This window comes from Thalassophryne amazonica, chromosome 17 (genome assembly GCF_902500255.1).
Source record: "Thalassophryne amazonica chromosome 17, fThaAma1.1, whole genome shotgun sequence".
Taxonomy (NCBI): Eukaryota; Metazoa; Chordata; class Actinopteri; order Batrachoidiformes; family Batrachoididae; genus Thalassophryne; species Thalassophryne amazonica.
This window is the reverse complement of record NC_047119.1, coordinates 19,480,435-19,506,282: the sequence shown is the minus strand read 5'-3', so window position 1 is coordinate 19,506,282 and position 25,848 is coordinate 19,480,435. Positions and strand designations below refer to the sequence as shown.

At 42.7% G+C, this 25,848-nt stretch overlaps 1 protein-coding gene across 1 annotated transcript in view; it reads left to right on the top strand.

Annotated features, from left to right (window-relative positions):
• The window catches only part of arhgap24 (Rho GTPase activating protein 24), a 146,301-nt gene that overhangs the window by 24,444 nt on the left and 96,009 nt on the right, over positions 1–25,848 (top strand). The window contains exon 3 of the mRNA XM_034192500.1: positions 12,150–12,237. Within this exon, the coding sequence (XP_034048391.1) occupies positions 12,150–12,237 (88 nt within the window). The remainder of the gene's footprint in view (positions 1–12,149; positions 12,238–25,848) is intronic.

Here is a 25,848-nt window from a genome sequence, read left to right as displayed (position 1 = left end):
TTTGCGTTAGGTTTGACTAGCTTAAAATTGTTTTTACAAATGATCTTACAGTGCAACATCAAGTTCAATAGACTTAAAATTACACACATGGGCCACCAGTTTGAGAACAATGTCTGCCTCAACAATGTAAATGCTGGGTAGCAATGTTTTATCAAAATTTACCAAAACAGGAAATTTCCTGTGCCAGCACAGTGTTTTTTTGGTTAGCAGTGTTGCTTCACAGCAAGAGGGTTAATGGAATTGATTCCCACATGTGCCTTTCTGTGTGGCATTTGCTTGTTGTCCTCATGTTTGCGTGGGTTTCCTTTCCGGTGTCGCAGAGCGAATGGTCCCCCCCCAAAATCGGTCCACCCTGCCTTCACTGCGCATGCATCATTTCCGCACTCAGCAGCGTCATTTCTGAGCAGCATTTTGCCGATTATCACCTCATTTCTGCTTCAAACTGCATTTCAGTCATCATCTATCTCAACGACAGATATCTGAAGCTTTGTACAACAATCATTTCCACATAAATTCAGCATTATTTCATAATAAAATATGGCGGACTGATCAGAACGCACAGCAACTGTTACTGTACCTACGTCATTTCAAAGCGTAAATAACGACTTGCCAATTATCGCCTCACTTTCTGCTTAAAGCAGCCTCGTTTCTGCTTAAAACTGACTTTAGAATGATTTAAGAGGTTTTACCTTTTCATCTGATGGGTAATAATCCCATTAATCCATTTGATCGCTTTGGGTGTAGAGAGTTCGTCTCAGATGTGCTACTGTGGTCCCAAATGATGCATGTGCAGTGAAGGCAGGGTGGACCAATTTTTAGGGGGACCGTTTGGTCTGTGACACCGGCTTGGTGGATTAGAAACTTTAGATTGTGCGTGTGAATGTGCTTCTTTGTCTACATGTGGCCCTGTGACAGACAGGCGTCCTGTCCAGGGTGTACCCCCCCTCATCCCCTATGACTGTTGGGATAGGCTCCGGGCCCCTGTGACCCTTAATTGGAGTAAGCGGGTGGGTAATGAGTGAGTGAGGAAATTTCCTGTATTTTGTCACCTATGTACTATATTCAGTCATGTTGTGCAACAACTACCCAAGGAAAACGGCTGGGATTCCTAATTTCTATTCATTGTCCTGCTTTTGAAAGAAAACTAACATACAGTAAAATTCAGGGCTATAAGAGTGCTAGTTACTGCTACAGACTGGAAAATTTGAAGAAAAGTAGGTCAGGCAACGAATTTAAAGTCATTAAATCTCTGCGACCTATGACGCAGAAAAGCATGGGCCAGCACAAAAGTGGCACACGATGACAGAATACAACTATTCCAAAGTTTCCAAATGTGGTACAAAAATGAACAAAAGTAGGCCAACGTGTTGAAAAGCCTATGCTGAGGTTATTCTGAACTCTAAATTAATGTAATGCTGATTTATGTAGTGGAAACACACACACGTACATTTTACTTATAATTCACTGGAGTCACACCTCCATGTTCTGAGTATAATGTAGCGGTGTGAAGTCACATTTAGATCAGCTAATGATGAATTCTCTCACGTGCCAGGAATGCTCCATTTTTTACCTGTCACTTTGACCTAATTGTCACCCTCGCTCTGGCAGGAGGAACACCTGGCTTTCTCTATTATTAGCCAGGTGGCAACAAAGCTGCACATTTACATATTTAAATGCAAAGGATTTGTACGAAATTGCTAGTATGCTACATTAAAATTTTCATTTTAATTTAGCTCTTGAGCAGAGTGCAAATTATACAATGACAACTAGGAAGTTCCTTACTCTATGTAATATGAGTTAGCTAAGGTTAGATAAGGCAAGCGTTAATTTTAGCTAGGTAACATTAGTTAAAATGTAGCTTAAGGCAAACTAGGTATCCTTAGCATTCAGCTGTAGACACTTGACACAATCTATGTAATTAAGAACTTGTGAAGGTAAGAAAGTAAAGTGTAGCAACAAGCTAGATAGCTACTTACATTAGCATGCTACAGTAGCATTTGGCTTCTGCTACATGCTGAGTCATACTGTACACTTAAATGCTTGATTACCATGATGGAAATGGGGCAGGCAGATGAGATTTAGTAGATTTTCTTCACCTTCAGATGCTTGTTTGAAATCCTGCAGTAATTTTATGCTGGTCTTGGTGAACTATATTGGTCTTTTGCATCTTCATTCATAAATTAGCACCTTCATTTTAGATCACCCATTGACATGGCCACTCCCATCAGCCCTTAAAAAATTTTTAAAAATTGAGGCCTCCTGCTAATTTGACCAGTTTTGTAGACTGGGCCCATAGTAACCAAGAAAATAAAGGTAGCGCTAACACAAACAGATGAAATCTGATGTTTGTTAGATGCTCGTGTTTCCATCAGATGAGAGAATCACAGACTGTGATTTGTTGTCGCTACAAGGGGCCACTACTATGCATTCAGGTCAAAACCACTGGGAGTAGTGTGTGGAATCTGAGGAATGGTAGTCAGATTGGGGTGAAGGGTCGACATGAAGTATACGTGGGATACGGCACGCGCATATCGTTAGCATCAGCATGCGATCTGCCTGCCCTTACTTGCCCATGTACACACAAACATGCGTGCACTCATGCTGATACGTGCGCACAAATTTCACGTGCATGAGCCCTAAACAAAAGGCGCTATTCATTTGGCGGGTGAAATGCTACAAATATTGTAATTCAAGCCACTTAGCAATGTATCTGCATTGTGAAGACTTAACAAGGTTATATGAATTAATGAAGACACTATTGGTGTCTACAGTGCATAAATATATTAGATTATAATGCATTATGGAATAAAACACCATTGAAAAATGTATAAGGGCATTACAATTCCAGCCACTAAAAGACTTACTGGGTGGTTAATCAATATTCATGACACAAAGCGGCCTTGTCTAGACAAAGATAAAAATCATTTGAGGAAAAGTTGTTGGCTTTAATGGAAAATTGCATGAAATCTATCACACACTGTAAACCCGTTGTTTTCACTGTTTGGGGCCTGAATCTCCCTGCCCTTGGCATTTAATAGGAGTAAATAAAATGCCATTGCAGTGTGGTAATTATTCATACTGCAATTCTGTATTTTGTTACAGATGTTCTGTTCAAACATTGCATCTACTTGTCTGACCTTCTTGTTCTCTCAGTGAAAGCACTCTTCACATGGACACACTCAGACAATAGTTATACTTATTTTATGGACTTTCGCAGTACAATCAGGGCTCAAAATTGTAATTAGCAATTCTCTTGATAATTAACTACAAAATATAAACGCAACACTTTTGGTTTTGCTCCTATTTTGTATGAGATGAACTCAAAGATCTAAAACTTTTTCCACATACACAATATCACCATTTCTCTCAAATATTGTTCATAAACCAGTCTAAATCTGTGATAGTGAGCACTTCTCCTTTGCTGAGATAATCCATCCCACCTCACAGGTGTGCCATATCAGGATGCTGATTAGACACCATGATTAGTGCACAGGTGTGCCTTAGACTGCCCACAATAAAAGGCCACTCTGAAAGGTGCAGTTTTATCACACAGCACAATGCCACAGATGTCGCAAGATTTGAGGGAACATGCAGTTGGCATGCTGACAGCAGGAATGTCAACCAGAGCTGTTGCTCGTGTATTGAATGTTCATGTCTCTACCATAAGCCGTCTCCAAAGTCGTTTCAGAGAATTTGGCAGTACATCCAACCAGCCTCACAACTGCAGACCACGTGTAACCACACCAGCCCAGGACCTCCACATCCAGCATGTTTACCTCCAAGATCGTCTGAGACCAGCCACTCGGACAGCTGCTGAAACAATCGGTTTGCATAACCAAAGAATTTCTGCACAAACTGTCAGAAACCGTCTCAGGGAAGCTCATCTGCATGCTCGTCGTCCTCATCGGGGTCTCGACCTGACTCCAGTTCGTCGTCGTAACCGACTTGAGTGGGCAAATGCTCACATTCGCTGGCATATGGCACGTTGGAGAGGTGTTCTCTTCACGGATGATGCGAAGGAGATGTGTTGCACTGCATGAGGCAAATGGTGGTCATACCAGATACTGACTGGTATCCCCCCCAATAAAACAAAACTGCACCTTTCAGAGTGGCCTTTTATTGTGGGCAGTCTAAGGCACACCTGTGCACTAATCATGGTGTCTAATCAGCATCCTGATATGGCACACCTGTGAGGTGGGATGGATTATCTCAGCAATGGAGAAGTGCTCACTATCACAGATTTAGACTGGTTTGTGAACAATATTTGAGGGAAATGGTGATATTGTGTATGTGGAAAAAGTTTTAGATCTTTGAGTTCATCTCATACAAAATGGGAGCAAAACCAAAAGTGTTGCGTTTATATTTTTGTTGAGTATAGTAAGATTACCACAATGATTAATGGACTAATGCTGCCTTCAAGTGCAAGCTGGAAAATCTGATTTACGACATGTAAAAGTGGAATTATGAATATATCATATGAAAGTGCTTTGTTGTATGAAAAACGGCAGAAGAATGGTACATTTTCATCTGCGCTATGGGTAAAGTTATAATTTAAGATTTCACCCATCTATCGATAAAGCAAGAAAGGTTTGTGACTCTGTATGTGGCTCGCATATCTCTGTTTGTCAGATCCACCTCAGCTTTCAGATACGGCTTGCACATGGCACAATGCTGTGCATCCTTTATTATGCAAATATTTGGGATTCATTTTCAAAACCTTTATTTTGAAACCTTTATTTTGCTTAACATTGTAGCATTCTTACTTCCAAGATGGCATGGCTCGCTGATGTTACTGGTAGCAAAGTTAAACAACATTAGATACTTCATGTTACTTGCATTGTTTCATCGTTTAGGTACATAAGCTGAATATATATTAATATATTTGCTGTGAGTTCAAGTTTAAATAAACCGTGTTCAGGAGGTAGGATACTGATTGCTGTTTCAAATATTCTAAATGTTGTGTTTAATTTTGTCTGACTCTCCTCCAATAACCTGTTTAATTGGAATCCTTTTATTTTCATGTAATTGATAATAAAACAGATTTTTTAAAACAATATGAAATTTTATATATATATATATATATATATATATATATATATATATATATATATATATATATATATATATATATATATATATCAAAAACAGCCTCATACGACCATCCATGAGAAACCTACTTATTCCAATTTTCTGTTGGAATACAAACATCCTACAGACACTCCACTAGTATTCTAAATATACTTTCAGAAAAACTACTAAACTCAGGTGTAACAAATTGCTACTTTTCTTTTTCACTTTTTTCAGTGTATTCATGTCTTTTCTTCATAAACACAGTAGACCATTCTGGTAAATTGTTACCCAAGAGCTTATGATTGCTGGTCCTTGTCATTTTTTATGCTCTCTGTCCCTTTATTTTATTTTCCCTGTAATTAATTTTACAGAGGTTCCTCAGCCACTCAGTATTCTCACATCATTAACTCACAGTTAATCCACCAAGTCAATAAAATTTAAGGGTTTCCACCTTGTTGCAGGTTGAGTTGTGGATTTTCTCAGTGTTTTATTGTGAACTTTTATATTAGAGGATCATAGCTGTTGAGCTTCCTGTGCAGAATAATGATGACATTTATTGCATTGATGGACTCAGCGAAGCCATCAGTGCAGAAAAAACCCCATAATTAACACTTTTCCGCTTGAACAGACGGAAAGCACAGATAAAAGCAGACACCTGGATTAACAAAGACATAAACACAGGCACACCTACGATGTAATGTAACACACACTTCGTAATGTCATCCACTGTGACATAAAGTCAACCTAACCTCCAGTTCTCCTGCTGAGTTTGACTTCCTGACTCTCACAGGCCACTGAAGCTGGACAGTAGAAATTCTTTAAAGGACTTCTGATCAACCAATCAGGGTCTAATGACTGCTTAAGTGACCCGTAACCCCAGTGACCTCTGGATAATTGATTCCAGTGTGAGCATTTGCCTGTTTGCCATCAGAAATTAATTTTTTTTCCTCTCCTGTTATCTTGCCAAATTTTCTTGTTTGCACACTCATTTATCAATTCAAATTAATATTTTATAAACAGGTTAAATGCAGCTTAATTATATATTTGTAGTGGTGGGCACACCCGTATTGTGTTCACAAACACAAAATGAAGACACAAAAAAATTTAATAATACTGACTTTTGAGCTGCTTACATACCGTTTTTATCCACTGTGTAACTTCTTGTCTTCTTACCAGCGCTTGTGTGCTGTGACTTGTGTGTTAGCTAGCTGTCAGGAACTAACATGTAAGGGTTTACAAACGTTTTTGACCATTAAATTTACTCACTTTACCAACAATAAAAATGTTAGAGTCCTGAAAGTTAGTGGAACTAAATTTAGCAGAAGCTAATTGGTCCACTGATGGTTTTCAAAGTTAGCTGAAAAGCTGATCCGTGAACGAAAACATTAGCTTAGCTAATTAGCTGTTAGCGGATTAGCGGAACTGTGCCCACCACTGTATATTTGTTCTGGTAATTTGCAGTTGTGTAATGTTCGAGACGCAACTTTGAGGAACAGTTGTTTCTATTTTTTCTTTTTAATTCTCACATCTCATCACCTTATTATTCAGAAAATATCCACTTCAGTGGCTTCCTGGATCCAGTGGACACTCGTTATGAGTGTCCACTGGATCCAGGAAGGATCTAGAATGATATATAAATAAATAATTAATAAATTAAACCCTCCATAGGACAGTCAATTGTACATTTAATCATTGTTTATTCAGATGCCAGTGCCACGTTCAATCCAAGGGTATGCAAAAAGTTCTCCCCACCAAAGAAAAACAAGATTTTTGCTATAATTCTCACAATGATTGGCAGGTAGTGTAATACAATTTTTTAAGGGATCGTATTATATTATGCACCATTTCAGCAAGCTAATTTGGGTCACAAGTTGTCCTAAAGACAAATATTAAAGTTTGCTGCCTCAAAAAAACTTCGTAGAATGTTAGATAATGCATCTGACAAACACCCAATTTAGAGTTTCTAAAGGCTGGGTTTTAATTCCACGCTGCCACACACCAGCATAATCTCGTTCGACATTTTGAGATGGCTATTTGGCTGATTTATGCATTGCGTTGCCACAGGGGGGCAGTGGTACATGCTGGTACCTGAACACAAAGTAGAAGAAGCCCAAAATTTTTTTGACACTGTTAGCCTAGCAGACCATAGCATAGCGTAACATACAATGTTAAGGTATTCTGTCTTTCTGTTACGTGTCAAGAGGATTATATTTTGGATTCGCCACTTCGCTGGAAGTAATGTGTACCCGCGCCCTCCCATTGGTTTTTTGAAATGTCTATCATGATACCATGAAACGTCAACAAATGCTTTGATGTAATAATGACCTTTTGCAGAAGAATCTTAAATGATATACAATATATGCAAGTAGGTAACAGAGAAGATCAACAATTCCAGTTTATACTAAAGAGTAATTTGTTTCTTTAATGTTAAACATTTACCATGGATTGCTTAATAAATTACATAGTCAACAGGGATGTAATTGTGTATTGAATTAGGATAGGTGTATTTTGGTACTGTATCTTGGTATTGTGGAGTTAGTACATTATTTCACCCCTAGAAATGATCAGTTGCTACGGCAGCCCACAAGGGCCATAAAGAAAGAGAGAGAGAAAAAAATAAATATCAAGGCCATATTTTACTGTATCAAGCGCAAGACATGTAATTTGTTCCAGTGTTTTGATTAATTCAGCCAGGTTTTGATTTGAGGATGTTTACCAAGAAATCTCAAACATATTTTACTGTTTTGTTTATTTTTGCTAAATATGTCCTCTTTAAACACAAAATCTAAATTGTACATGTCTTTTTCCTTTTTTGTTTTTGTGCTATAGCAAGTGAGCCAACATTTCCAACTGGAATCAGAATTATTATGTTATTTAAATTGTCATACAAACGCCAAGCAAAATCTTTGGGTTTTCAATCAAGAACAGATGTGCTTCAATTGAATAGCTGCAATTTGTGTACGCTTGCTGGTCCAACTTTTTTAGGCTAATAGGATAAGCGTCACATTAAGTATTCACTTGCAGCCGAGGAAAAAACCCTCTCCTGCTTACTGACTCAAAAACTAATTCCGTTTGCAATGTTTTGTGCATTCGCAGGTTCCGAAAATCAAGCCTCCTGCCTTTCGTGTAGCTTTTTGTTTCTTGTGAAGATAACATTTGCACCATTTCACTCCTTCCAACAATGATCTCACCCTTGTTAACAGCAATTTTAAAAAAGAAAAAAGCAGACAACAGCCCGGAATAGGTTGGAATGTTTTATGTGCATGGGTTGGGCCGGGCCGTCGTATCTGGGTTGGGTATATTTTACTTTGTGGTCGGTTTTGTCTGCAGCAAACAACAGACCACCGGGGAGGGTGTCAGGATGGAAAGTACGGCTGCGGCTAAAAAAAAACTGGAGGAGAAGAACATCTGTGGTGTTACAGAAAAAAGGAGCTTTTTCTTTTCAAGAATATATACAGCACAAAATAACATATAATCACACATTCCATGAGGTTTCCGTGTCACACACATTTCACTGAAGCTGTTGTTTAATTTCCCTCAAATTTCTACAATATTCAAAAACATTCTTTGTGTTTCCTCTGAACATACTGAAGCTAAGCAGATTCTTCTGCTGAAAGCCATATCAAACTGACCCTTTAGCCCCATGTCTGCCTCATCTTCATAGCCCCCGTCAGGGCACTTCATCTGGGGCCTCAGGTGGTGGGTTCCACTTCCTGGTTGTCGTAGTTCTGGCTCATTAACGGGCTGTGTCTGTTTGCAGGAACAAACCAGACTCCCCTCAGCTCCTGTTAATGTGTGCAGCTCCTTCATGCTGGAGCTGTCACCGTTGCACGTCTTGACCGCATTAGCATTAACCCCAACAGAGGTCACGCTAAATAGCTGTCAGAGGCTGCACCGACGCACCGAAATACAAACTGTTATTACAACAGCTGTTAATGCGTATATGCGCTCCATGGTGTGTTAACATTGTTGCAGTCTTAAATTCTGTGCACCACACCAGTCTTAAACACCCCAGACCTGTTGGTGGCTTCACACATCTTCTCCTTGAATAAATATTGCTAATATTCAGCATGTCATTACGGAACCCGGGAGAGGTCACTTGAAGTGATTTTTTTTCTTTCTGGCCATGATAATTTGTGCGCATGTTTTCCTTTAATTGAGCCCACGAATTAATAAAGCGTGCTCTCAAATTAATAAAACGTGCGCACATTTTCCTGGCTGTGATCATTCGTGTGCACGTTTTCCTTTAATTGAGCCCTCGAATTAATAAAACGTGCGCACGTTTTCCTGGCTGTGATCATTCGTGTGCACGTTTTCCTTTAATTGAGCCCTCGAATTAATAAAACGTGCGCACGTTTTCCTTTAATTGAGCCCTCAAATTAATAAAACGAGCACACGTTTTCCTTTAATTGAGCCCTCGAATTAATAAAAGGAGTGCACATTTTCCTTTAATTGAGCCCTCGAATTAATAAAACGTGCGCACGTTTTCCTTTAATTGAGCCCTCGAATTAATAAAACGTGCGCACGTTTTCCTTTAATTGAGCCCTCGAATTAATAAAAGGAGTGCACATTTTCCTTTAATTGAGCCCTCGAATTAATAAAACGTGCGCACGTTTTCCTTTAATTGAGCCCTCGAATTAATAAAACGTGCGCACGTTTTCCTTTAATTGAGCCCTCGAATTAATAAAACGTGCGCACGTTTTCCTTTAATTGAGCCCTCGAATTAATAAAACGAGCGCACATTTTCCTTTAATTGAGCCCTCGAATTAATAAAACGTGCGCACGTTTTCCTTTAATTGAGCCCTCGAATTAATAAAACGTGCGCACGTTTTCCTTTAATTGAGCCCTCGAATTAATAAAACGAGCGCACGTTTTCCTTTAATTGAGCCCTCGAATTAATAAAAGGAGTGCACATTTTCCTTTAATTGAGCCCTCGAATTAATAAAACGTGCGCACGTTTTCCTTTAATTGAGCCCTCGAATTAATAAAACGTGCGCACGTTTTCCTTTAATTGAGCCCTCGAATTAATAAAACGAGCGCACGTTTTCCTTTAATTGAGCCCTCGAATTAATAAAAGGAGTGCACATTTTCCTTTAATTGAGCCCTCGAATTAATAAAACGTGCGCACGTTTTCCTTTAATTGAGCCCTCGAATTAATAAAACGAGCACGTTTTCCTTTAATTGAGCCCTCGAATTAATAAAAGGAGTGCACATTTTCCTTTAATTGAGCCCTCGAATTAATAAAACGAGCGCACGTTTTCCTTTAATTGAGCCCTCGAATTAATAAAACATCCGCACGTTTTCCTTTAATTGAGCCCTCAAATTAATAAAACGTGCGCACGTTTTCCTTTAATTGAGCCCTCGAATTAATAAAACGAGTGCACGTTTTCCTTTCGTTCAAAATAAGCTCCATATGACCTAAGTTGTCATCCTCATGATGGGGAGACGCTTAATTCGCCCCCAGCATCCTTTTTAATGTGCTTAAATTCCAGATGATGCCATGCTGGGCAGCTGGAGTTCTCTGTATGTCCTTGTGCGCCCAAACCATGATGATACACTCTGACCAGATCAATTTCTAATAGGGAAATGTATCACACTGCTTGTTGGTTTGTTGACTAATAGCCAACATTTATGTGTCACAACAATACTGAATGCACGTTTTACAAATTGTGGCCACGTTTAAGTAGATCGTGGCTTTTTTTTACTGAAACGATGCTTAAAACGTGCACACAATATAACAAAACATACGCATGTTATCAACTTCATTAGCTGCAGTTATTTTGTGTACCTCTGCAGTGTACCTCTGTGATGTGCCAACATGTTGTGCCTCTGCCTCCATGGTGCATTTCTGCAGTGGACCTGTGCACCTCTACTGTGCACCTACATATTGTGCTTCCGCAGTGTGCATCTGTAACGGATGGCAGCAGGAGTCGCTGTGCATGTGCTAGTCAATAGGCCTCACTCCCCCGACAGCCAAAGGATACTCTGGCCACTCAGGCCAGAGCCTGAGTTTTATCCAACTGGACAAAGCGACCGCCTCCTGTGCCGGAGATTGTGAGTTTGCGTCCCAGGCGGAGCAAGTGGGCGGAGTCAACAACACAATGGAGAGAGCAAGCTGCTACACCTCTGTGGTGCATATCACTTTCCTCTGCACAAGAGTGTCATCATTACAAGCCACATGCACAATAATGGAGGCTACGTGCAAAATCGATTTTACCTTGATAATTTGGATGCCGAGTCACACCTCTTTGCAGAGGCTGCAGACCATGGCCATCCCGCCTTAATGGTACCACTTTGACTTGTTTTATAACAGCTCAGCTCCAGCATCAAAATGTGCATTCAGGGACCTGTGCACCTCCTCCGTGGCTGACAGAGCTGCTTGTTTGAGCATATTTGCGACATAAAAACTGTAATCCTGCTGAAATCAGGGGTGCCGTGAAGACGCTGTGGAAAGCAAACAGGTTTATGTTGTATAATCATTCATACCAATACTACGTTTCTGTGTACCTCTGTGTTGCACCTCTGCAGTGTGCTTCTTCTAAATACTACATTTCTGTGGAAATGTTTCCTTTAGATACATATTTGGGTATTTAAATCTTCAGTGTGAAGGATTCAATGTAATGGTGCTTTTTAAAGCAGAAATATTCATAATCAGTGTTTAATTATCTTCAACAATGAACTAATGCATCTGAGTCCTTCATATCTACATGGGAGTGAGCGTGTTGATACAGTAGCCCGGAAGGGACATACTCCACCTTTCGTGTTTTGCAGCACAACCAGATGACTGAAGAAAAAGAAGAGGAATCCATGGTTTATCCTCCAAACACTGGTTTCTAGTACAGGCAAACAAATTTGAAAACTATCATTTTTGTGGAATGGAGGATGATACATGAGGGAAGGCAAGGGAGCATGAATCCCACTTACCAAAGAGGCAAAAACTTGAAACAAAATCATGACCAGCATAATGCAATCTGCAATGTCACCATGAGATGGCACTACACCATGCACACTGTAGCTTTAACTAAAGCGCATGTTGGATTCTAATTTTCGGTCTTACCTCTGCTCTTTATTCTTCACAGGGAGTTATTTTCTTATCTGGAAACAGAGTTACAGAGCATCCAACCAACAGTGATGATGGAGGAAAGTTTCTTTTCAAGGTCATTCCAGGTAGGAATAAAGAAAAAAATACTATAACTAATTGGTATAATCACTAAGATGGCTGCAGTTGGTTAGTGGACTGTGTTTCTACAGTACGTTTCCATCTGATACAAATGCTCAACACAGTTTACATTGATGCCTCACATTCACCTATTCACACACACCCTGATGAAAGGATGCTGCCATTCAAGGACTCTGGTGATGTCAGTAGCTGCCACCACAGCTATGCACCCGTGCTCTGAATTTCATGGAGAAAGGGGTGATTTTTGTTGGGAATAATTGCTTCTGTGCAATAATGAAAAAGGATGCTGAATTTAGACACAATATTCCGGGCAAGCTTCCTGCTGCGTGCACTAGAGTAATTTTCAACATTTGTATAATAATACATACACAAATTATTTCAGGTACCTACCTTTCTGTTCTGCAATTGAAATTAAAAGGGACAAAAAAGTAAATGGTAGTTTTCTTTAAAGCTACATTTAGACTGTCATTTGAAAGTGTGTTAACCTCCTCATTTTGCAACAAAAGGAAGCATTTTTAGGGTGATTCGGTGAACAAAGAGGGTATATTTCAGGGAAGTCTTCTTGAAAAAGGGGTACTTTTCATTTCCTATAACGAACACGTGCTGCCACATCGGGCTCCTGACATGATCGGACTAAAGACTTCTGCTCTAGGGCTCTTTAGTAATAGCCCCTGCCTGGCCAGAGGATTGAACCCATGACCCTCCAATGCTGCTTCTTTGAAAAGTAAAGAAAGATTTCACACACACACACACACACACACACACACACACACACACACACACACACACACACACACACACACACACACACACACACACACACACACACACACACACACATCTTCAAATGCTTATCCAAGATCGGGTCTTGGGGGCTGGAGCCTATCCCAGCAGATTGCGCACAAAATTGGCCCATATTCGCCAAACATCCGCAATATCCGTGTAACATGCCTGTATGAGTCGGCCGTCATCCGAACACGCCCGTGATCATCCGAAGAGGCACGCATGTCCGCAGCCAGGATTTTTGGGCTGTTCAAAAATCTGAATGCGATGATATCCAGACCAGGAGGCAGAGCTGTGGTCTTATACACCTCTCTGCAGCTTCTCTCCCCCTGCCATCCCCTCATTACCCCATCCCCGTAGAGACGGTGCCTGCTCCCAGACCACCAATAACCAGCAAAAATCTATTTAAGCATAAAAATTCAAAAAGAAAAAATAATATAGCACCTTCAATTGCACCACAGACTAAAACAGTTAAATGTGGTCTATTAAACATTAGGTCTCTCTCTTCTAAGTCCCTGTTGGTAAATGATATAATAATTGATCAACGTATTGATTTATTCTGCCTAACAGAAACCTGGTTACAGCAGGATGAATATGTTAGTTTAAATGAGTCAACACCCCCGAGTCACACTAACTGTCAGAATGCTCGTAGCACGGGCCGGGGTGGAGGATTAGCAGCAATCTTCCATTCCAGCCTATTAATTAATCAAAAACCTAGACAGAGCTTTAATTCATTTGAAAGCTTGTCTCTTAGTCTTGTCCATCCAAATTGGAAGTCCCAAAAACCAGTTTTATTTGTTATTGTCTATCGTCCACCTGGTTGTTACTGTGAGTTTCTCTGTGAATTTTCAAACCTTTTGTCTGACTTAGTGCTTAGCTCAGATAAGATAATTATAGTGGGCGATTTTAACATCCACACAGATGCTGAGAATGACAGCCTCAACACTGCATTTAATCTATTATTAGACTCTATCGGCTTTGCTCAAAGGGTAGATGAGTCCACCCACCACTTTAATCATATTTTAGATCTTGTTCTGACTTATGGTATGGAGATGGAAGACTTAACAGTATTCCCTGAAAACTCCTGTCGCGGCTCGTCTTTAGTCTTCTCAGGATGTCGTCTTTTAGATAACACAAACTAATTGCAAGTGATATGCTAGAAAATGACACAACACTTTAGAATAATTCAGCCTTAAGCAAGATAAAATGCACAGAGTTTTTAAGTTTATTTAAGCCTTCGACACAAAGCTTAGACAAACTGAGTCCTCTAGAGAGACTGAATATGACAACCGCGCTCGTCTATTTATTGGAGACCCGCGGGCATCGCTCCTCCTTCGACTTTTTTATTTATTTCATTCCCAAGACATGGTTTTCTATTGGAAGCGTCCTCTAGTGAACCCTAAGCAGGTGTTAGGCCATTATTTCAATGTGACAAATGCTCCCATTAAAACATGAAGGATTTACAACTGATTTTTTTAAAAGACCTTCAGCCACAGGTGCAGCTGGCCTGAGGCCCCCTCCGCACGTGGCCTCAGCCACACGCGCAGCTGGCCTGAGGCCCCCGCACGTGGCCTGCGGGAAAGCACCTAAAAGGCCTTGGAAAGCCCCTGACAGACTAAATGACTAATAGAGCCCTTTTTTTGGGTTGAACACCTGCTAGTTCAACCAGAGGACATACAGTTCGGATCAGGACACTTGATAGTTCATCACAGTTCAAATATGGACCTAAAAATTCTTCTACAGTCCCTCCTCTGGGACTCAAAAGAGTCCCATTACATCAACTATACTCTTGGGTTGTTTACTGACAAGACATCCTCATTTGTGCATTGCAATAAAAAAGAAAAACACATCACTCGAGTTACTGATAACTCTGGTGCGGATATGAATATCAGTGATACTTCACACGGTAAATATATTGCAGTGCAGGTGAACCTACATACTAAGGCACAAGGTGAGCAATTAGCTGGATTATATCAACACAAGGTGACATTCAAACATTGAGTTTTGGTGTAATTCAAGGCACTTAAAATGGCCACATAAAACAAGTTACATCAACCTCTTAATCATGGCAAAGTAAAGGCTTCACATTGACATCAGTGCAACCAATCATCTTCTGGCATCTATTGACTCACTCAACCAGAGGCTCCAACCCATTATACTTGGTTCTACATATTATTTTGTTAAAGCGTCACACATTTATTATTTAAATGCATCAAATAACCCCTACGTTACCACTATTTAGTCAACCAATCAAGTAACTATTCTAAGGTTAGCGCAGCTATGTCTAGTTAAATGATAAACACAATAAATGGTTTCCCTTCATGTCCGTCCTTAAGTCATTTGCCTTAGTCAATCGTATAATGGTTTTCATTATAGGCCATTTCTCAACATTCTCCACTTTGTTTTTCTTCTTTTTCAGCTTGTTTTCTAATGCCTTTTTTGGCTAGACGCCAAATTTAGGCGATGCATGTCTCTTGAGGCATGCTATAATTTAAGAAAAAAGGGGTCCCTATGGTGCATCTTTACTACTAAATCTACAAACACGCCGTGTAAGGGTCCCCTTTTTATAACTTTGCAATGTGATATCTATGTGTATGCATTTAGCTTTATCTGTGTTACGCAGATGATGGTAAGGACAGACATTTACCCAACCTTCGTTACTAACATATATCCTTCTTTGTTTTATTTACACTCAGATTTCTGAAACCAGTCCGCAATTCAAACTCAAGAACCAAGATCATAGTCCGTGTTCAGTGCCATTACGTCAGTCCGCGCTCCTCAGCATTTACTCAGCATCTGAAGTTTTGGGAGAAGTTGGGGAACATGGGGAGGTTGGCCTTTCAGGGGTAGTGGGGGAAGGATCAGGAATTCTGGCTTTCAGACAGTCGTGCAGTTCTCTGATGGATCTTTCCAGCTCCTTGTGCTGCTTGGCCAGGTTGTACAGGGCCCCCAGAGAATTCTTGCCCACATTCAGGGTGGTGGTGGCCAGCCCTAGCTGTTCCCTTTCCATATGCTCCATCATGCAGGCTAGCATGTCCATACTAGACTGAAGACCACACAGTTGAGTATGGAGGCCCTCCTGAGCACAAGAGATGTTGGCATTGTCACGGTGTATCCTGAACAGGTATGCAGCTGTCTGACTTAGTTGTGGCATGATTTCCTCAAATAGCTCATGGGGAATGTGATTTGTGAGGGGCAGGAGCTGCTCCAAGGTTTTTGGAACAGACTCTTGTGGAAGACGAAGCTCTCGAACCAAGATTGCCATGTCCTGTGGGGTGACCATGACCAGATTAAGGTTGTGCAGTCCAGGGGACAGGAAGTACAAGGGGGAAGGCATTTCGTGTGTGGGGGGAGTATTGTTGATGTCGCACAGGCAAGTGGTTGGGACACTCTGGGCATTTAGTAGCCTGTACAAAGCTCCCCTCTGTCCTGGTGGGTGAGTTCGACTAAGGTCCACCCCTGCTGATCCTCCTCCAGAGGTACTGGGCTGATCAGAATATCTCTCCTGCCTTGGGGGTGCCTGGGGACAGGGCCTAGCAGTGAATTGGGTCTAGGATGCACTCGGGCAGTTGCTGCATATGGCCGACCTTGGCTGCCTCCCCTGGAGGGTATCGTTGCCACTGGCACATGTGACTGTCTCCATGGCATCTGCGGAAGGGGTGTGTTCCTGAGTCCAAAGGGTCCTTCAGGTGATGGTGGAGTCCTCGGGCCGACTCTTGCTGCAGGCAGATTCTGTGAAGCCGTCATCGCCAGGTGCTGGAACGATGAAGATCCTTCTGTTGCCAACTGGTTTAGCTGCTGGATGGATGGCGGCTGTGGCGACCAATCATGTCTCGACCATCCCTCCTGTATATCCTCTTCTCCAAACAGTTCTGAGAGTCCAATCAGACTTGATAGAGGCAGATCAGGCATAGGTCCCTGATCAGGGGAGTCTGGTCTCTCAGCCATACTCCTGTGTCCTAGTAATATACATATACGTTCATTATTACAGCTCCATGTCATTCTTTCAGATATTGTCTATCCTATCCCTCATTTTTGTGGGTGCATGTGTGTGAATGTAAATGTGCGTGCATGTCTTCTTCCTCGTCTACAATATCACCAAGCATGGTCCGTCCCAGTCCTCCCTATCTGGGGTGTACGCCACAATATTAGGGAGCTGGGGGCTGTCGGGGAGGATAATTGGTATTTCATCCATTTCCATATATTCTGGTTCTCTGTCTGTTTCGTTTGTGCTTTCTTCCAGGGCTCGGATGGCTAACAGTGGGAGCTGTCCTACTGTGGATGAAATCAATTTATTGACCAGAAATTTTATCAAGGGAATACCACAACATATTACCAGCAAGACCGCCACCCCTGTTAGTGCCAAGATTACACCTATCTGGTATAACCAGTCTTTCCATGATAGCCACCCTCTCCTTAGAGTCCCAAACAGTGAAAACAGTGGGCCAATATTCATTCCATTCCCTACAATGTATCCAGAATCGTCAGTTTCATTTCTCCCTCCTATGGAGTTACTTAACAGTTCCTGTTGCATCTCCTCAAGTGTGATTAAGAGCTCTGTCAAATTTCCGTCTTCCCCTGTACGCATGGGAATAGCTGTGCAACATTTGGTGGCTTTGATCATAATACAAACTCCTTGTTCATCAGCCATCATCATCTCGATAGCTAATCTATTTTGCATTGTCATTAGCGAGGTGGCGTGCAGTTGTTCGGTTAAGGCTCCTACTGCTGCCAATGTCCAGTTCAGGTATCTTTGCTGATTATACCACAAGTAATTAATCCACTGCACCTCCTGGAACCTAGAACGGATTTTTGGAGTAACCCCAAACAGAGCCAATGCCCATCCCCATTTATCCGCATCTTCATCTGCTTTAACTCTGCTACTGTCTATGGCTTCTAACTGTCGGGGTATCCCTTCTGGTATCCCGTTTCTTACTGTGATGTTGTAGTCTGTTTTAAACGTCATTATTCCTCTTTTCTTACGAAGTTTCTGTGGCATGGGTTGTATTGAATTTGGCATTTCAATTACTGTTATAGCTCCTGTGAGCATCACAGGAGCACAAAGGCCCTTCCAATTAGGGGACAGCGATGACAGGAGTTTCCTTCTTTGTCCGCATATCCAAAAGATGTCAGCTAAGGGTACCGTTCCCTTAGCTAAATTTGGAGTAGATACCCATGAAGCATGGGTGAGATTCAGTCCAATTACCGACCCCCCTGTGGCCGGTACTATTTGTTCACACTGTATGCCTGCTGCTGGCAGGGTGTGACAGACGGTAATGTTCCATGCTGTTTTGGCCGGTTTGTATTCTTGCTGCTTTTGCATACACTGTATGTGGTGTTTTGGCTGGGTCGTCCCTACCTGCCAATCGCTTATGTATTGTGCTACTAAGCCTTTAGCTATACAGAATGGGTGTATCATCCCTTTCTCTATTTTAATCATAGGTGGAACGGTTCCTTCTGTACTTAGGGGCACTGGACAAAGTTTACTGTCGGCAGCATATTTTTCATCACCTACTGCCATTTTCATAACACATTGTGTATAGCATTCTGCTTGGTCTGAGTTATGTTGGGGACTCCTATAACAGTTGTTGATATCAGGTAGGGGTTTAGCCTGAGGTATCACACCTTTCCGGTGACAGGCTATGCAAGGCTTTTCACTGATCTGCCTAGCCGAAAATTTCAACCATTGGTAAAATAAATTGGTCTTCAACCCTTGTGTGCGGGCTAGGTCTGTACTGGGATCCCATCTCCCTAAGTGACTGCTTGTTTCTAGGCTTCTAATTGTCCTCTTTTTCCTTGGTTTGATTTTTACCCATTTTGTGGCTTCATGTACTGTAACAGTTACGTCTTGCTTGGTTTCCCTGCATCCTCTTTTATCACAAATTACCTCTATGTTGAGTGTTCCCTCCTCTTCACATTTGATGCTAATGGCTTCGCCTAATATGTAATCCCCCAGCTTTCCCTGTATTCCTATGTTCTTGTAGGCTTTTGATTTAATGTATACCAAATTATATGTTTTTCCTGTGTTTAGAATGCCTTGTTTAGCTGCTATTGCGGCCATGGCCACGGCACAGTCCGTTGTATGTTTTGGATGTCTATTTTCTCCCATACTGACCACCAGTAGTATTGTCAATCCCTTGAATAATTCCTTAATCATTGCTCTGATGACTGTTGAGATGTGCTACTAGATGTGCTACTAAGTGAGCCGTCACTAGATGAGCTGTCACTAGGGATGTGTGGTGTATCTGTGCTTTGTCTGGGTTGTACTTCCTGCGGTTCTTCTGTCGGTAAATCTACTGAGTTGCTGTCCGAGTCTGATGTCTCCTGTGGCCTGTCTATCTGTCGGTCTGTATTTCTGTCTGTCTGTTGGCCTACGTCTCCAGTTGTCTCTGAGTCTGCATCTGAGTCTGTCGCTGCTCTATCTGGCAGGGATCCACTACTCTCTGAAGCTGTGCGTCGTCTTTGTTCAATCAGTCTCTGTGAGCGCCTTGGCCGGTGTTCGCCTGGCTGCAGGGAGGCGTGGCCTTCCCTCTGTGCTTCTTCTGGCTGCAGGGAGGCGTGGCCGTCCCTCGGTGCTGCTGTAGGGTCTCTGGCTTCTCCTGCTTCCCCCCTTGGCCCGGCGGCTCTGCCAAGACGAGCTTGCCGAGGCCGCAGGGGCGCTGGGCCACCAACCCTACAGCAGTGGTTTAAATGAAACCAAGTGTCCTTACCGTCTACTTTGACTGCTGTACGTGAGGCAAGAATAACTTTAAAAGGACCTTCTCGGCGGGGCCTGTCCCACTTCTTTTTGAACACCTTGACGTAAACCAGATCACCAGGCTGGATGCTCTGATTTTCGAGTGGAATCTCTGCTTCTCTGTCTTCTGTAGCACCTTTGACCTGCAAAAAGATAGTTTTGTGTATTTGGGTTAACTGTCTCAGATAATTATGCCATTCGTCTTGTAGCTGCTCCAGCGATGGTCCTTCGTAGGGTCCTCTCAGGTATGGAATAGGCATCGGCCGACCTGTAAGAGCTTCAAATGGTGTCAAATGGGTTAGTCGGTTAGTTTGTGAGCGCATTGACAATAAAGCAAGCGGCAACGCATCCAGCCAGGTTAGTTTGCCATTGCTGTCTGCTATGATTTTTGCTAGTTTGTTCTTTAAAATGCCATTAGCCCGTTCCACTGCCCCATTTGATTGAGGGTGATAAACACACCCAAACTTCTGTTTGATACCCAATTGTTTGAATGTTTCTTGTGTAACCTTGGCTACAAAAGCCCTACCGTTGTCAGATGAGATAGTATCTGGAATGCCAAATCTTGGAAAGACATCTCGGCACAAGAATTTGGCTACCGTTTTATGGTCTTGATTTGCAGAGGCTACTGCCTCAATCCATCGGCTGAATCTGCATATCACTACCAAAACATATCTCATTCGTTTAACTCGATTTTCAGCTCCCATGTCTATGAAATCCATCATAAGATGTCTGAATGGCCCATCAGGGACCGGAATGTGGGCTAAAGGGGCTGTGAATGATTTCCGGACATTGTACTGTGCACATACCTCACACTCATTCAACAAACGGTCCACTGTTGCTGCCATATATGGTGACCACCAGACAGCTTTTAGTTTGTTCATAATTTGGACTCGCGAACAATGATCGGGTCCGTGGGCCCAAATGATTGCATGTCGTAATAAATTGGTGGGTAACACAAAATGTCCATGACTACTGCGCCACAGCTTGTCCGCTGGCCCCTGACTGCGTGTCTCAATAGCGCCTCGTTTAACCCACATTCGTTTTTCTTCTCCACTGGCCCTACTTTGAGCCACTATCAGTGCGTCAAGTGAAACCAGTGGGGCACAATCTTGGATGGTTAGCAGGGGAAACATATTTTCTCCTTGTGCTCCTTTGCGAGCTGCGTCATCTGCTAGATTGTTACCTTGAGCTATGATGTTATTATTCTTTTGATGACCTGCACATTTAATGATGGCTACCTCAGACGGTAATTGGAGAGCTTGTAACAGTTGGGAAATCGCTTCTCCATGAGTGACAGGGGTGCCATCTGCTCTCAGGAATCCCCTTTGTTTCCAAATGTTTGCATGTACATGACATACGCCATAAGCGTAGGCTGAGTCTGTGTAGATATTAACACGTTGATCTTTAGCTATCTGGCAAGCCATAGTTAAGGCTTTGATTTCTGCCAGTTGGGCTGAACAAGGCTGATCAATTCCTTGGGACTCCAGTAATTCAAAGGTTTCGCCATCCGTGTTTAGTTTAACAATCCCCATACCCGCATGCAATCCCGCGGCATCCCGAAAGCATGAGCCATCCACGAACAGGGTTAGATCTGCATCTATGGCGTGATTATACAAATGTTCTCTGGCTCTCAAAAATTTCTCTGTCTCTGCCACACAGTTATGTGGAGTACCATCTAACGGTGTGGTCAATTTGGTGGCGGGATTCACCGTGTGACAACGTTGTATTGTTATTTCTGGAGCGGACAACACAACTTCATATCCAGTGCGTCTAGCTTGTGTTAAGACAAAACGTTGACTGGTTAGCAGGGCATGTAACTGATGCGACGTGTACAACGTTACTGCATGTCCCATGATTATGGATGATGCTTTTTGAAATGCAAAGGCAGCTGCTGCTAGACCCTGATAGCATGGTGGCAATCCCGTTTCAATGTTGTCAAGCTTTGTACTATAATAGGCCAATGGTTGTTTTCCTTCATTTGTTTCCTGCATTAGTACAGCACAAGCATATCCAGTTTTTTCAGTAACATACAAATGGAAAGGTTTCCCATAATCTGGGTTACCTAACGCGGGAGCAGATTGCATGTCTGTTTTTAGGGCCTCAAAAGCTCCCGTTGCCTGATCTGTCCAGACGAGGAGAGCTGCATTGCTTGTTTGCCCCACTGCTCTAATCATGGCACGCAAAGGTGCAGTTTTTATAGCATAATCACAAATCCACGGCCGACTGTACCCTGCCATCCCAAGGAATGAAAGCATCTGTCCCACTGTTTGGGGTTTGGGAGCCTTGATTATAGCCTCCACTTGGCTTGGGGCTATACATCGCGTGGTCCCACACAACTGTCTTCCCAAGTATTCTACTTGTTGTTTGCAGAACTGCAATTTGTCCTTACTTACTTTATGACCTCCATCTGCCAATGCATGCAATACAATTAATGAATCTTTTTCACACTGTTCTTGAGTCTCTGATGCAATAAGGAGATCATCCATATATTGCACCAATGTACTGGGTATGTCAAGGTGTTGTAAATCTTCAGCCAGGACTTTGTTAAAGATGGCTGGGGACAGGTTCAGTCCCTGAGGTAGCCGTGTATACGTTAGCTGTTGTCCCAGAAATGTGAATGCAAACAAATGTTGTGAGTCTGGGTGCACAGGCACACTGAAATAGGCTGAACACAGATCTATTACTGTGTACCATTCTGCTCCAGCAGGGATGCTTGATAGTATAGTATGCGGATCAGGTACTATAGGTGCATCCATTTCTATTATTACATTGATAGGACGCAGATCATGTACCAGCCGATACTCTTTGGTATTGTTTTTAGGGATAGGATAGATAGGAGTATTGCATGGGCTTGCAGTTTTTATTAAAACTCCAGCTGCCATTAGTCCCTTGATTACTGGTTTTATGCCTTCAATAGCCTGAGGTTTTAATGGATACTGCCTTTGGTGAGGCAGTTTTGCTCCCGGTTTTACTTTTATTTTTACTGGTAAGGCTGTTTTTACTAGTCCTACATCCGTTTTGCTTTTGGACCACACCACTGGTGGTATTTGCTCTAACAATCTCTCTTGTTGGGCCGATAACACCATCTGTCCCTCTGGTCTAGGATTGAGCTCCACTTTTTGAGCTATAGCCTCATCATTTACTTTTAAATTAATTCGTATAAACTGCTGGTCTTTTGACAGATGTACTTGTGGACTTTCCATGTTTTGCCATTCTTCAACTTCTGAGGCTGTCTTTACCATTGGACCTAGGTCATGGGATTCATACTTTTTCTGAGACTAAAAGGGTCACATGAGGTGTGGCATTCGGCACTTGATACCATTGTTGTTCAGCTGAAGTTAGCTTGACAGAAGCTGCGGCCCCTTGGGGGCCTAAATAAATTTCTGTGGTGGTTATGTGAAACAGCCGTTGATTCATCAATGCATCCCAGCAGCATGCATAGTCAGTTTGTTCTTGTTTGGCATCGAACATCAGGGTGACATGTAAAGGTAAACTAGGTGTACATACTGCTCCATAGTGTTGTTCTGCCCAGGGCTTCCATTTTTCCCATTCCAGTTGAAGATTTGAATTTTCTGGTTGTAACTTCAGCCAGTATACCATGGGTTGCACAGGTCGGACCTTGTTTTCCATGTCCATAAGCACCATAATGTTGGCGAGTGCTTCGTCAGGAAAGTGTATTTGCAGTCCTTGATGGGTACACACTATCTGGGTTTGTAGCTTACATAAAATGTCTCTTCCCAGCAAATTCACAGGTGTATTTTGTGAGTATAACAGGGGTGCTTCAATTGTTTTTCCTGCAATCGTTACAGGAAGTGGGCGTGTAAACGGTATTATTTGAGTTTTCCCAGAGAAGCCGATGGTCTTAATTACAGACCCAGAGAGGGGGAGATGAGCGCCCATTTTCCCTATGCAAGAGTATGTTGCCCCTGTATCCACCATGAAAGGGAAATCTCTGTTTTGTATATTAACGGTGACGGTTGGCTCTTCCTTAGGTATCATCGAAATAGCCAATGCCACCGTTTCCCCCTCTGTCTTCTCTAGGCCTCCCTATTGCCAATAGGCAGAGGGTCCAACCCAAGGTCGGGCCGGACAATTTCTCATTCGATGTCCAGGTTGTCCACAGCTCCAACACTCATTAGAAGGTTGATCCCCTATTGGGGGTGTTGGTCCCATAGGCGGTCCCGCTTGACTGTTCCTGGGAGCTGAGTTCTGGAATCTGCTTCCAAATGAAGGTTGGCGAGATCCTCTTCGCCACCCTCCTCTTTGACCTTGAAAGTTCCGTGACTCTCCTCTCCACCCATGACTGTAGGTGGGTCCATTTCCGGGTGTGCCAGTGCTATGGTAGTGATAGTGATGCTCCACTGGTGCTGAGACTTCTCCTGCAGCAGTGCTCCCTGCTGCTCCTTGGGGGCTCTGTGTGGCTGTTACCACAGGTGCCTGTAAGGTGGCAGCAGTGTTTGCCGTAGGGCCTGTGCTTGCCGACTCAGAAGGAACAGGGGTCATCATTGGTGCCTGGGTCTTTGTTTTTTCTTTCTTGACTTTGGTTAGCTCTCCCAACTGCATCTGCACCAATTTTTTCGTCAGGGATTTTGCTGCATCTTCTTCTTTTTGTTTTTCTTTCTTGTAGATTTCAAGATGGTGACAAATATGCTCAGAGTATAAAGCCCAATTCATTTTTGATAGTCCCACGACTCCATCTAGGGCTTTCTGAACCTCATCTGGTAGAGCCTTTTTTACAGTTATTTTAAACAGGATTTCAGTTGCTGGAGAATGGTTCCATGCATTTCCTGTTTCCTCTGCCCATCTTTTCTGGAATCGGTGCAGGAACTTCTTTGGGCACTCTTCAGGTGTCCACTCCTCATCATCCAATTTAGAGGGATCCAAGACCTCAGGGTACTTTCTTCTCAGTCCTTCCCACATGGAGTTTCTATAGCGATTAAAGGGGACTTCATCATGTTGATTAGTGCCCATCATTTGTGTTAGTCCAACCTTTCCTGCTAATTCTTCAGTGTCATGTTTTCCCATGACATGCATTAGCAAGGCTTTTATGTCACCTAAAGACAAGGTTACCCCTGCAGTGCCTTCTTCTAAGGCAGTTATCCATCTCCCAGCTCCTTGGGTGATGTCTGGCAGCCTGTTGGCCAGCCCCACCATGTCTGTCCAGCTCCATGGGGTATACACATGATGACCATTTCTAACCACCAATGGGCATATGAGGTCTTCGTCCTCCTCTTCTTCTGTGCAGGCTCCATACTGTCTTCCAGATCGAGTGCGACTGACTGGTTCCAGGCAGTCCATCCAGTCGGTTATATTCTGTTCTAAAGCCGCTATGTCTTTGGCTACACATTGTTGTCTTTGCCTGAGTCGGGCCTCTTTTGCAGTCTCAATGATGATCTCACCAGAAATTTTTCGGGTGGGTGGCTCTATAATGTGATTCCCTTGATTGGGCGTCGATTGTTGTAATATTCTTCTTTCCTCGGCGTCCCTATGTCTTTGTATTCTTTCCTTCGCTAGCCGAAGTTGCTCAGCTAGTTCTTCATTATCTCTTCTGGCCAGATCCAGTGTGTCACAGAAGCTCTTGTGCCACTCTTCAGAGCCTCTATAGCCTGTGAAGGTCCAGTCGGCTGACTTATGGTGGGAGGGGACGGTTTTCAGTGGACCTCGATGTGCAGGCGGAGCCTTCAGGTCTCTCTCTTTATCCTCGTCTGCCTCCGTGTCACTGTTATTTGTGGCCCCCCCTGCTGGTCGTGGTGTGCGACCACTTACTTTCGGACTTGGAGACCTTGTATGATCCATTTGACAGACTGAGGACCTGTCTCCTTGTGGCTCTCGAGCTTTTAGTGTCAGTGTGAATTTGCCCTCCACATCCATGCCTTGGTCCTCTTCACGAGTTCCTAATACAAATTGTCCAGCTGTCTTTCCCATATCATGACGTTTATATGGGGGTGGCTCTGATTCCCAGCTCGGTGCACTGGCTTTAGTCTCTTTGGATCTTTCCTCTGTCATTTTTTCTCTTTTCTGCTGTAGCCTCTGTGCTTCCTGCTTGAACAAGGCCAAAACTTCTTTTTCTTCAGTGTGT